The sequence below is a fragment of the Myotis nattereri genome (assembly GCF_964212035.1).
Source record: "Myotis nattereri genome assembly, chromosome: 5".
Taxonomy (NCBI): domain Eukaryota; kingdom Metazoa; phylum Chordata; class Mammalia; order Chiroptera; family Vespertilionidae; genus Myotis; species Myotis nattereri.
Genome location: NC_138080.1, coordinates 84,308,047 through 84,321,782, shown reverse-complemented (window position 1 = coordinate 84,321,782; position 13,736 = coordinate 84,308,047). Strand labels below are relative to the sequence as shown.

Below are 13,736 nucleotides of genomic sequence, written 5' to 3'. Positions count from 1 at the left end.
GAAGCTCAGTAAATTATTAGTAAGTTTGCTAACTATTGTTAGAAATCCTATTATTATTACAATGTTTAATGTCACATTCTTTCTGGTACAATGGATTTCATTTCTTGAATTAAATTCCATACATTTATTGCAAGCCTATCATGAGATTTGCATACTCTTTCATGGGAATTATGAGATCAACAAAGAAAAACCTCTTTTAATATTGTCTAATTCTACCTGCCGCGGCCAGGATAAGCATCGTCCTCTGTAAGCTTCAGTTTCCTCTAATTTTCATGAAAACTGATAAGACCTATCCAGTTAGCTGTTGTTTTAATTTAAAACGAGTGGGGGAAAAGTTGATTGGGAATGCTTGGATATTATTTTAAAAAGCAGAGTATCACCTAGAATTTGAACAAGTGAAAAAAAAATGAGGCATATTCTTATAGCAGATTCAATTAGAAATTGGTTTATGTTTTGGGGAGAAGTTAGGTAACTTATGTTATATATATATTATATAGGATAAATACTATATATAGATATATATATAGATATATAGATGTATAGATATATAGATATCTATATATAGTATTTATCCTATATAATAAAAGGCTAATATGCAAATTATCCCCTCAGGAGTTTGACCAACCACGAGTTTGACCACTTGCTATGACGTGTGCTGACCACCAGGGGGCAGCGCAGGAGAAGGAACAACAGCCAGCAGCCAGAGAGGGGAGGCCCTGTAGGAAGCCACTAGGGACCCTGCCCATGCACCAATTTCATGCACTGGGCCTCTAGAATATAAATAATTCCTAGCAGAACATTTAAGCATAGTTAGAAGGGTAATCACATTGGCATGAGTTATTTAACTGCCTTTTAAAACATGCATGACAGCATTGTATGCTTGGGTCTTGATTTTCTCCCTCCTGGCACTGCTGCTGGTTTGGGAACCCCGCCCGCCCATTGCAGGCACCTGGTCCTAGGCCTGGAGAGGTGGAAGGTGGGAACCGCGAGCTGGGAGCTGGCCGCTTAGCGCTCAGAGCACTGTGCGCCCCAAGGCCAGGGCCTTCCTCGAGCAGGCTGGCACCAAGTGAAAGGAAAGGAGAAGCCGTCCCTCGTGCATTCAGAAGAAGGCCGACACCTGGGTTGCTCAGCACCCTTCATAAAGTTACACCTTGGCCAAGGTTTGGGTGCCCTCTCCCTTCTGGGGTTGCGAGCGTCTCCCCCTTTGCCAAGATGGCGGCCCTGGAGGGAGCGCGCCTAGGGCGCCTCGGGGCGAGCAGCTGGCCGAAAGCCTCGTCCTCTCCTGTCACACCCGACCACCCTAGGGGCGTGACGCCCCTCAGGAGCGAGGAAGGGCGACAACCCGAGGCCCCGAGCGAGACCCTTTGCCAAGATGGTGGCCGCGCGGCGTCAGCGCCCTTTACCAAGATGGCGGCGGCGGCTTCCGGCACCCGCCTCCCGCTCCTCTGGAAGATGTCAGAGCAGAGGCGGCCGCGTCCGAATCCGCGCGGCCTGCGGAGAGAGTGGCTGCGCCGCGCTCCCGGCACGGACGAGGTGGAGCCGCGGCAGCCTCCGCCCCCGGCAGGAGCTGGTCAGCGCTGTCACCTGTGGGGGCGCACGAGTTACCTCCCGAAACCCTAAAGCCACACCGCACCACCTTCCCCCGAGTCGCAAAAAGCATAGTATGCGCCGCACCAGGTAGGAGGTCGGTCCCCGCGGCGCCCCAGCCCTCCGGACGCAGCGAGTGGGGCGGGGGCTGGGCGGGCACCTCCCGGGGGACACCCGGCCCCGGCCCCGGCCCCTCTCCTAGGGGGCTGGCCATGTGTTTCCCCGGGACCGCAGGGGAGGCGCGTAACGGAACAGCTGGAGGGAGCTGAACGCTGCTGTTTGGAAGCTGCGTGCGTTTGTGTCATTAGTGCGGGCTGGGGTCCCAGCGACACGAAAGGGTGGGCGGCGCGGGGAGTCGCGTGCAGCCCAAGACAAGACTGGCGGAGGGGCCGTCCCGGGACGCCGGGAAGCGGGTCCCGGGAGGGTGGCAGGGGAGGTCAGGAGTTTGGGGGTGAGGGCGGACTTTGCAAGCAACTTACTATTTCGCCTGCAACTTGCTTTTAGGCCTGCCACTCCCAGCTTTCCTTAAAAATAATGCAAAAAAAAAAAAGTGCAAAGAAATGCAGCTCGCTGGAGGTTTTGCTTCTGGCGTGCAACTTCCTTCAAGAGTGAGCGCGCTGGGAGGGAGGGTGGGGGTTGAACTTGGCAGGCAGAGCCTCCTTCTGCCGCCGCCGCCGCCTGGGAGACTCGGAGAAGAGGGTGGGGGCCGGCCGGACGCGGGGGAGGGTGGGTTCTGCTGGCAACTTCTCTCCGGGGGCGAGCGCGCGGCGGCGGCGGGTGCAGACCCGGCCGCCCAGACGATGCGGGGGTCGGGGACCTGCGGGCACGCCACTGCCCCCGGGCCCAGGGTCCGTAAGCGCCGACCCCCTCCTCGGTCCTGCTCTCCCCGGGGCCTCCCCAGAGGGCGTGTCGGGCTGGCCGGCCCGGAGCGCGGCTGAGACGCCGGGGCACCGTTTCCGTGCCACCCGTGGCCCCGCGCTCAGTGACACACTTCGCACAACTCGGCCGGGGGCGGGGGGGTAGGGGCGGCGGCGCGGACCACCCCCGCGGCTCCTGCGGGCCGCGCCCAGGCCCCCCTCGCCAGCCCGCTGTCAGCCGCAGGGGCGCCGGCGGCGATTGCGGCCGAGGGACAGGGCGAGCTCCCTAGTGGGTCGGGAGTCGCGGAGCTGGGCGGGGGCGGGGAGGAGGCCGAAGAGAAACTAGAGAAACTCGGTTTCCCTGCCAAGCGCTCGCTGACAGACAAGGTCCGCCCCCGCCTCCTCTCCTTTTTTCCTGGGGGTCCGGTGGGCGAGGACCACCCCCGCGCGGCCCGGGGGCGGCGGCGGGGTGCCCGGGCGGGGGCCACGCCGGGGCCGCGGGCGTGCAGGCGCTGTCGGGGCCGGGGTGGAGGGGCCCGCGCGGAGGGCGTGGGGGCAGGGGCTGCGGACACCCGTGCAGTTGCCGAGCGTCGCCAACAGGTTGCACCGTTCCCCGCCGCCGCCGCCGCCGCCGCCGCGCGGCCCCTTGGGCGGGGAGCGCCCGGGGGTGGAGTGGGAGCGCGTGTGTGCGAGTGTGCGCGCCGTGGCACCGCCTCCGCCCGCCCCCCTCCCCCCTCCATCCCGCTCGCTCGCCGCGGCGGGGCGGCCCTTTCGCGTGTCCGCACTCCCTCCCCTCTCCTCGCCTCTCCTCCTCCTCCATTTTGCGATCTCGAGTCGGTGACGGGAGCCCGAGTCGCCGCCCGTCTGTCGGGGACGGGTTCTAGTGGGTAGAAGGAGACGCCGCCCGAGCGGCCGGAGCGAGCGGCCAGGCGCCGGGAGGAAGGACGCGCGCCCGAGACCCAGCCCGAAGAGACAGGCTCGGGGCGGGGGCTGGCTTGTCAGCCGAGAAATGCTGGAGTTTCTTGGATAGGGGCTTCCCCCCCACACACCCATGGAGAAGGGGGCGGCTATTTACTTCCTTTTTTTTGGGAAAAATCTCTCTTTCACATGCTAAGTTGTTTATCTGGGCTGCGTGGAAGCTGCGGACGGTGGTGGGTGAGCGGCGCCTCCAGCAGAGGTAAGAGCGGGCAGCCCGGGCCCGCGCGGGCGCTCCCTCCCGAGGTGCGGTTCGGGGGCCGCCGCGGGAGCCTGCAAACTTTTATTAGCCTCGGGGAGCGGGGGTGGGGGCCGGCGAGGGCCGGTGGCGGTGACGAAAGGGCAGCGCGCGGGTGCCAGCGCCGGGCTCTTCCTCTCCCCGGGCCGCCGTCCCCCGGTCGGGCCGAGGGGGAGGAAACTGGGCTCTGACTCTGCGAGTGGAGCCCGGGCTGGCTGCCTCGGGGTTCCAGCCTCTCTTTTTGTTGTTGTTGTCTTCCAAGTCCCCTTCCTTTCCCTTCCCGGGGTGGGGGTGGGGGTGGGGACGCCCAAATACCCATTTTTATGGTGAACACCAAGCCGCTTCTGAATGCTGTTCGCCAGAATGTTTCCACTCCACCCTGGTGCGCCGAGCGCGTCGGGGTTTCTGTCGAGGCTCCAGCGCGTCTCCCTTCTGGCGGGCTCGCGGGTGTGAGTGTGAGTGTGTGTGAGTGAGTGTGAGTGTGTGAGAGTGCACACGCAGGGGGCTGACCGCCGGCAACTTGGAGACTTCGGCCGGGGCCCGCGACGGCAGGTAGGAGTGGGCGTGTCTGGGGAGAACGCAACAGGTCTTGGCACGTTTCTCTTTAACCTCGCACCCCCACCCCCACCCCCACCCCCACCCCCACCCCCAAGCTGGGGTTTGGCGCTTGGCGGTATTTCCTGCCTGGCTTTTATAAGTGACCCTTTTTCGAAGAGACCCTCCCTGGCCGTCATCGTTTTCTGGAGCGATTTTTTTTTTTTGACAAGTCGCGCGTTTGACGTTTGGGTGGCAGGCTCGATCACGGCAGCCTCGCGCTGCCCCTGAAGACCCCCGTGGCGTGGTTCATTGAGGTGTCGGTTATTTGCCACGTAAACTGGGGATACAGCCCTGGGAAGAAGGGGTCGTTTTCGTTTTATGAGGCATTGTTTTGGTTTAGAGTTGGAAGGCAGCTGTCAAAACGGCGTGGAAATTCATTAGGTTCCACTTGATGCCTAGTGTTTAAAGATCCTTATCAGATAAGGGGGGAGCGATAAGCAGTTTACCTTCAAGGTTTGTAGGGACAGATTCCACCCTTCTACCTCCATCGCACTCCATTTTCAGTGAGGGCCAGTGAAGTTTGTTTTTTAAAGTCTCTGTACAGGACAAGTTTCCTTTCATTTGGGTGAGATTTGACTATCATGTCGAAAATACGCTTATCAAAGTCTTTGCCGGTTTTTACAAAACATCCTGATTATTAATATACCAGCAACCTAACCGTCTTGAGAATAGGCTGAGAGTTGTCGTAGGTGACGGTTTAGAATGCAGAGGAAATTATTCCCAGCATTTTACAGGATTTTTTCCCCCCGCATGGATTTATACGAATATGATTTTAGAGTTCTGGATTTTTCTCTTGTTCAGTAGTTAAAAATTTGGAAAGGAAACGTCTTTTAGAAATATATTGTTTGATACTGAGGGTGTTAAGCAGTTTTAAAGAAATGTAGCGTCCTCTATATTTTATTGTCTTGTACGGATTGAGAGGCACTGCATTTGTTATATTTAAATGAGCTAAAGTTGTAGTGAAAAGCTATATTCTCTTCTGCTTTTTAAAATCTAAATTTTAGTTTGCCTTTATACAATGTATTTCATTTAGTATGTCCAGAATTTGAAGGCAGGCACTGTTCAACAGGTACATTCAATAAGAAATATGACTTAAAAATAAAAACCTATTCCTAGCCTATTGGAAGATAAGCAGAATCATCGTTTATTTTTCAGATAAAATGTGCATGATTTACTAGGAGGTTGTACTAAAGGTTTGAATGTATGACTAGGTAACTAGTAGGAGGGGAATTGGGGAATAATCAGATAAAGAATTCTAGCATAGTATTTATCAAATTTTATGTGTATTGATTCTCAGAAAAGCCTTGATTGAAAAGAGGCAGGAATTTTAATGATCATAGTTCTTTTTTTAATTAAATACTTTGGCATCAACTCTAACCTTTAGAATAATCAGATGTAATGGATTATAATGTCTGTAATTAACAAAGTCACAGTTCTGTGAGTGTCAGGATTAATAGCCAAGCTTAGTTTGATACAATTTTGTTCTCAGCCATGCAAATGGGCTGTATTGTACTTTTACATGTGGCACACTGAGTGGGAGCAGGGGACATGCATGGCTTTTTTATTCTGGATGAAACTACTCTTCTGATAACGAGGAATTAGATTCAGAGTTAACTAAAAGGTTCATTTAACAAGCTCTTACTAATCGGATCACAGAGATAATGTGATTTCATAGCTTATTATGTTTTCCCCCCTCTCTCTTTTTTGTAGCTGATATTCATTGATGGACTCAAAGGAATCCTTAGGCTCCCCCAGTAGAGAAGAAATCCCCAGCAGTGAGCTGGTTGGGGAGAGGGGAAAAGTGATGGACTTCTATAAAACCCTAAGGGGAGGAGCTACTGTGAAGGTTTCTGCATCTTCATCCTCACTGGCTGCTGCTCCTCTGTCAGACTCCAAGCAGCTAAGACTTTTGGTTGATTTTCCAAAAGGCTCAGGAAGCAATGCGCAGCAGCCAGATCTGTCCCAGGCAGTTTCACTCTCAATGGGACTGTATATGGGAGAGACAGAAACAAAAGTGATGGGAAATGACCTGGGATTCCCACAACCGGGCCAAATCAGCCTTTCCTCTGGGGAGACAGACTTTCGGCTTCTGGAAGAAAGCATCGCAAACCTCAGTAAGTCGACCAGTGTTCCAGAGAATCCCAAGAGTTCAGCGTCTGCTACTGTTTCGGTTGCCCCCGCAGAGGAGTTTTCAAAAACACACACGGATGCGTCTTCAGAACAGCAGAATTTGAAGAGCCAGACCGGCACCAACGGTGGCAATGTGAAGTTGTATACCGCAGACCAAAGAGCCTTCGACATTTTGCAGGATTTGGAGTTTTCTTCTGGGTCCCCAGGTAAAGAGATGAATGAGAGCCCTTGGAGATCAGACCTCTTGATAGATGAAAACTGTTTGCTTTCTCCTTTGGGAGGAGAGGAGGATCCATTCCTTTTGGAAGGAAACTCCAATGAGGACTGTAAGCCTCTCGTTTTACCAGATACTAAACCTAAAATTAAGGATAATGGAGATCTGATCTTACCAAGCCCCAGCAGTGTGACACTGCCCCAAGTGAAAACAGAAAAAGAAGAAGATTTCATCGAACTCTGCACTCCTGGAGTAATTAAGCAGGAGAGACTGGGCCCAGTTTACTGTCAGGAAAGTTTTTCTGGAGCAAATATAATTGGTAATAAAATGTCTGCCATTTCTGTTCACGGTGTGAGTACCTCTGGGGGACAGATGTACCACTATGACATGAATACAGAATCCCTTTCTCAACAGCAGGATCAGAAACCTGTTTTTAATGTCATTCCACCAATCCCTGTTGGTTCAGAAAATTGGAATAGGTGCCCAGGATCTGGAGATGACAACTTGACTTCCTTGGGAACTTTGAACTTCCCTGGGCGATCGGTTTTTTCTAACGGCTATTCAAGGTAAGATTGGTTTAATATTTCTTAAGTCTGAGACAGATTGGTAGATTTAAATGTTCATTTGTATGTTTCTCCAGTAATTAGTGTGCTTCTTCGTGTGAATAAATTTAAGGAGTTTTTTAAAGTAGACATGGTAGACAGCCTAAGTGGTATTTCTATATGTAACCTTTTCAAGTTTTTGTCTGAATATTGGCATTCAGTATCCCATTGGCCAATGGTTGAAAATTTTATTTTAAAAAAAATACTGCTCACTAACAGGTACCTTAAGTAAAAACTGTGTAAGTTCAAGGGGTTATAATGTTTGCAGATACAGCATGTTCATTGTGCATGTTCATTTAAGCTGTTTAGAATACGCTAACATTACAATGAAAATAACCCTTTATACTTTACATAACCGAGAGTTGTGCTGCTGTATTTGCACACTGGTGAAATATAACGTGCAATTAAAGGGTTAAAAATTAGAAGTACTAGCAATAAGTCAAAGCAGTGCAGTGAACAGTGTATGGGACCATAGTATTAGGCATAGGGCTTCCTGACCTAAAGTAGCCAAGTCTTGTTTGCTGATCAGTCTCTTTAAGAAAGGAATTGGTGGTAACATGGTACAAAACAAAATTTTACTTTCAAATGTTCCCACAAGTTCTTAAATAGAAACTGATGGCCAATATTGTTAAGCTTCAATTCTCAACGTCATTTGATGCTTTTCTTTGTTTCTTTTTTCTCAGTCATTTATAAGTGTAGTGACATTTCTGTTTGACATCAAAAGGATCTGTTAAAATGGAATTACTGGGGAAAAGTTCTCAATTTAGATGTATCTGTTGGTAGTTCTGTGTCTGCACCCCATCCCCAATTCAGATAAATACTGGGTTGTATATCACATATTGGGTGTGAAGGAAAATACTTAAAAATGTGATTGTAGAGACAATCAGTGGTGGTTGTTTTTTTTAAAGGCATAGTAGACACAGCAGTTTATTTGTACATAAGCATTTCATATCTTTTCTTAAATGTTAGGGATAGTCATTGCTCCCATTAACTAATCACTGGAGATTTTATTTAAAATTTCCTTTAAAATACTTTTTCTCTTAAAGGGATGTCCTAATAGAGGTGTCTCTTCTTCCTCTCAAGTAAAAATTGTATAAGTTCAATGAATACAGCATTAAATAGGAAGCTTTTCTTGTTGGGGAAGAATATTACACTTAGATTTAGGCTGTATTTTATTCCTTTAAAAGGCTTAGTTGTTTCTCATCAGAAAAATAGCACCTTGGTTCTTGTGTGTCTAAAGGTAAACAACCTACTACTAGTCTATTATTTAAATAATAATTACCTTCATATAAAAGAACACTACTCCAACTTTGAATTGCTGTCATTCTGAATGGAGGTTGAAAATGTTTTCAGTAAAGAAATTTGAGATGTTTCTTATCACATAAACTATTCTGTTTAAATGTTAGAAGACATGCTGTGTTTTAAATTTTTTAATCTCAAATTTTTGGCATTGGAATTCATGGTTGAATGTGCTTGGTTGATTTGACTAAGCTATCTGTAGGAACCTATCTGTAAGAAGTTATTAATTGTACAAAGTAAAATAATATATTCTAGGAAACTTGGAGGTTATTAATGCATTTTGGTCTGATAATTACCAAGGTATTGTTACTGTTTTTCTTATTATAAAAAAGGCATGGAATAAGGTTATTTTCCATTTACAATGAACTTTTGTTAAGCCCCATAAAATCTGGGATCTGGAGCATAAGTCAGGTGAACATAGTTACCCATAGGTCATTATAATACCTTTTATAGTAATTTATGACATGTAAAGAAAGTACCTTCATATTTTTAATTTGAACCTCATAGCAACCTTTGATGATGTGGCTCACAACCAGTAGTGTGTGTCCTAGTGATAGGTGTAATATTTTGTAGAGAATTATTTGGTAATGTTTGAAAATTTTATAGCTTTTGGCATTGACATTGGGAATTATGATAACCCAGAACAAAGCTTCTTCCAAATAAATTGAAACAATGTTTCTTTTCTAACCAACATTGAATTACTCTATTGTTTCCAAACAACAACCCTGATATAAACTAAAATTGGTTGCTTTCTCCTCTCTATATGCTACTTGGTTCTCGCCAAACATTAGGTATGACCATGACCCTGAATGATTAGCAGATAAATCAATATGTTGAGACCACAACTGTATTGAGTATAGACTTTCTGATATTTGATATAAAAATATTAAATGCTGCCGTAACTGGTTTGGCTCAGTGGATAGAGCGTCGGCCTGTGGACTGAAAGGTCCTAGGTTCGATTCCGGCCGAGGGCATGTACCTTGGTTGCGGGCACATCCCCAGTAGAGGGTGTGCAGGAGGCAGCTGATCAATGTTTCTCTCTCATCGATGTTTCTAACTCTCTATCCCTCTCCCTTCCTCTCTGTAAAAAATCAATGAAATATATTTTAAAAAAATATTAAATGCTAATAACTTCACTTGCATTCCTTTTACATAAAAAGAAATCATAATTTGACTTTTTAAGATGACACCTAAAATTGCTTTTTCTCAGAAAGCTTAGAAAAATTTCATACTGTTTTGAGGGGAAAGGTAGTTCCTTTTTTTAACTTTTTTTTTTTTTAAGAATATGTTTTTATTGATTTTAGAGAGAGAGAAGGAGAGAGAGAGAGAAAAAAAAAATCAACTGGCTGTCTCCTGCATGCCCCCTACTGGGGATCGAGCCCCCAACCCCTGCAGGAATGGGAATCCAAGGATGACCTCTTGATATAGAGGCTGACACTCAACCAACTGAGCTATACCATCTAGGGCAGAAGGTAGTTCCTTCTGATGTGTAAACATAGCACAGTTTCCAATTACCACATTAAATTGTAAAGTTATGAATGTTGTGATTGAATATAGTCAAGTTAGAAGTTCATTGATAGTAAAACAAGAGAAATCTTATTGATGTTCAAATACATTCGTTAAGTAAAATGAACTAGCCATTATAACTTAATATGCTTTTTAAATACTGAAATTCAATAAATTTAGCATAAAGTTGTAACACCGATGATGGCACATTTCTGCATAATTCGATTTTCAACATTGTTTTACTTTAGCATTAAGGGTGAAACTGCTGAAAAGGGTCACAGAGAAGTAAATGGTTACAGGTGGCATTAGAGCTCTTATTGTGATTGTGTTGAAACTTCGGTGTTAAAAGTTTCTGAAGCATAAGATTATTGGAGAGAAAGAAGGATGCAAGATGAATTTGTAAACTCAGTCTTAGGGTTCAGGGCTCTGATGATTAGCACCTAATGAAGCTACAAAAATTTGTCTATTTTAACCTTTCTCATTAATTGCATGTGTGTCTAATTTTATTAAGATAATGAAAGTGAAGACCTATACAAACACAGGATGAGTGGAGCAAATTCTGTCCCTTGCTCGTTTTTATTATTAACATTGTAGAGAATGTTTTCTCAGAAGTAGAGGAGGCATAAGGAAATGTTTTGTTTTGATTTTATTTATCCCCTTTTCAGTCCATACTTCTTTACACTCTTCCTCTCCCCACTCTCATCCCCTTCCATAGGTTCTGGCAATGAGTCTTTCAGTGTCTTTTTAAAATCTTAATATTTCTAATATTCACTCATATAAAATGATTGCTGAATGTTAAAGGAGATTTGCTTTTGCTTATTTATTTTCAGCTTTATGGTAAGAATCTTTTTTTAAGCCCTCTATTTTGTTATGGCTGTATTAGTAAAAGATTAATAAAGGTAACTCACACTGTGTACTGAGGTGTATCAATTTAGTGTGGAATGATTATAGAAATGTGTGACTAATGTGTGGTCAGATTTTATTGAAATTATTTCTGGTGATGTTTCTTTGGCTAAGCCATGATGTTTTTGTAATTGATAACATGATTTTTATTATAATGCTGTTTTGGTTTTGTTTGTTGGTGTTGCAAATATTTTAGTTAGTCTGACCACTTTCAGTATATTATTGAATGTCTATACATTTTATGACTTATTCTGAAATACACTTTGCATAAATGTAGGTTAAATGCAAATTGTGTTAATAGTGGAATTCATATGTGGGTAGAGATCACTGTCGGGGCCTTTTGAGATTTTAGAGATTGGATCAAAAGGATTTATTTTAGTATGAGTGCCTGATGTGAAAGAGCATCTGTATTAATTGGTTGGTTATATAAGGCTTATCCACTCTGGACTGTAGGTGATTAAAATAGCCTAGTTGTTAGAAAATCTTAATTTACATTGGGTTTAAAATAAGTCTGGGGCATATTTCTTAATACACATTTTTTCTTACTTTAAAGATCGTACCAAATTTTAATTAGCAGTGAGTTCTCATTGTATACTACTATTTAAGTGAACAAATTAAATTGGAAAAACAGGTTTGTGCTTTTATTCTTCTAAGGACATCCTGATGGTTGTGTAATGCAGTATTTATAGGTATTTGCCAAATTAAAGGGCACTTGCTTCCATATTTCTGAGTCATGGAAAAAAGATATATATTTATTTGAATTGTGTTGCAAAAGAATTTTTAAGAAAAATTTGTTGAATTAAGCTATAACTGAAAAAAATCAATTCCCTATTAACCTTTACAAAAGGGTTTAAAAGCCCATACTCTCCTTATTTTTGTACTTTCACAGAGCCAACTGTTCTCTCTCTTTTTTCTGGTTTATTCTACGTGGACTTTGTATTTTTCAAGTAAGTAAAAATATTCCTGTGGAGGACTTCCATTAAAGAAAAGATCAATTAGTGCCCCGGCCCCCTTTTTAAATATATTTTCATTGATTTCAGAGAGGAAGGGGGGGAGAGAAAGAGAGAGAGAGAGAGAGAGAGAGAGAGAGAGAGAGAGAGAGAGAGAGAGAAACATCAATGATGATACAGAAACATGGAGAAGCTACCTCCTACTGGAGATTGAGCCCACAACTGGGCATGTGCCCTTGACCAGACTCAAACACGAGTCTGCAGGCCAATGTTCTATCCACTGAGCCAAACCAGCTAGGGCTCCTTTCCCTTTGAATTGTGTGTGATTGTTTCTATGCTAAATTGGATTAGAGCTTGACTTTTAATGGTGATTTTTAAAATTCATTTTACACATTAAGGTATAACTTAGAAAATGTTCAATTTTATTGCAGTTCAAATTCAAAATTCATTTTAGACCGTGATTTCAACCCCCAAACAAGTAATTTTTGACAGGTTGTCTCCTTTTTTCCTCACTACCATCACAAATGCCCTTTAAATACAGGATTTCCAATGGAGTTTTTGAATTAATGAGTGTTATGGGAAAGGCAGGGTGGCAGGGTTTGGGAGAGGTAGGAGCAGAAGTGTGGAACGGTGGGAGATAAGTTTAGAAATATCAAGAACAATTCCAGAAACCAACAATTTGGCCAACTGTCATTAATTCAGAGAACTAAAAAGAGAAAAATTTGGAGCTGTGTTTAATGTATAAAGGAGTGTATCAGCCAGGATTACACTTTAGTGTCTTTAATTTGAGAAAGAAATTGAAAGCTAATTGTGGCAATATAGCCTGTTTATCAGGTTATGTCATTGGCTTTTTGCTAGACTTTATTACCAAAAAAAAGGATGGAATGAACATTTTAATTCTTTTTAGATTACTTCAGCTGCAATCAAGTTCATATTTGTTGAATTTTTATTTAAGCTGCTATTTAATCAATGAAAATCTAATTACTGGAATGTAGTTGAAACAATGATGGTATCTTATTGTTATAACCACTTCATATTTTATAGCATGCTTATATATTCATTGTCATCTGACTATGGAATCAACCCTTTCCTTTAGTAATATATTTCCATGGGTTGTGTACTTTTTGCTGGGTTATTAAATTTTCATTTAATGCTGGGTTATATGTAGAATAAATTATAGGGTCCTGCAGTTGCTAGACAGTCTTTTAAACTACTTATATTGCACTATAGTTCTTAAGACCAATTATTTTGCATGGAAGTGTGTCATCTCCTAATTTATCTCTTGGCCAGTTTAAAAATTAATGGCTGATTATCTTGGTAGAGCTGCATGCTTAAACATATTTTTACAGAGTAACTCAAATATTAATTTTGAGTGCTTTAAATTATTTTTTTCTTTTGAACAAGTTTCAACAAGATTAATAGTGTCTACAGTGCAGCAAATTTAATAAACATACCTTTTATTTTAGAATTTTTTTCATTTACCCTACAGTACGCCAAATATATATATATGGGGAAAGAAAGGTTTAATGATATGATTAGTTGTAAATGTCTATCACAGTATCTTACATAGAATTTTTATTTTTGTAACTAACAAGTTGAGAGTCCAACCTAAGTATGCAATGTTTAGGACATACAGTTACAATATATGATTACTTTCATTTCTTTTTAAAATAAAATTAGCCTTTATTCTAGTTGATTTCATAATTTTTCCATAATATTTAACTGTGTCTATTATGAAAGTATATTTGATAGCCAATTTTTAAAAGCTATTGTGAAATGAACAAATAATTTACTTCATGATTTATTATTCATATTTGGGGCAATGCAATGACTTATGACCTTATGATGGTCACATATTGAACATTAAAGCTCTACCAG

At 43.9% G+C, this 13,736-nt stretch overlaps 1 protein-coding gene across 3 annotated transcripts in view; it reads left to right on the top strand.

The window, feature by feature from the left end:
* Window positions 1–1,439: 1,439 nt before the first annotated feature.
* NR3C1 (nuclear receptor subfamily 3 group C member 1) overlaps window positions 1,440–13,736 on the top strand; it is a 102,036-nt gene continuing 89,739 nt past the window's right edge. The window contains exons 1-2 of one of the 3 annotated variants that reach the window (XM_081091776.1): window positions 1,440–1,677; window positions 5,965–7,164. In XM_081091776.1, the coding sequence (XP_080947902.1) occupies window positions 5,978–7,164 (1,187 nt within the window). In that variant the 5' untranslated portion in view covers window positions 1,440–1,677; window positions 5,965–5,977. Of the gene's footprint in view, window positions 1,678–3,198; window positions 4,210–5,964; window positions 7,165–13,736 lie in introns of those variants that run through there. The other 2 variants (XM_081091775.1, XM_081091777.1) reach the window with 2 other exon arrangements.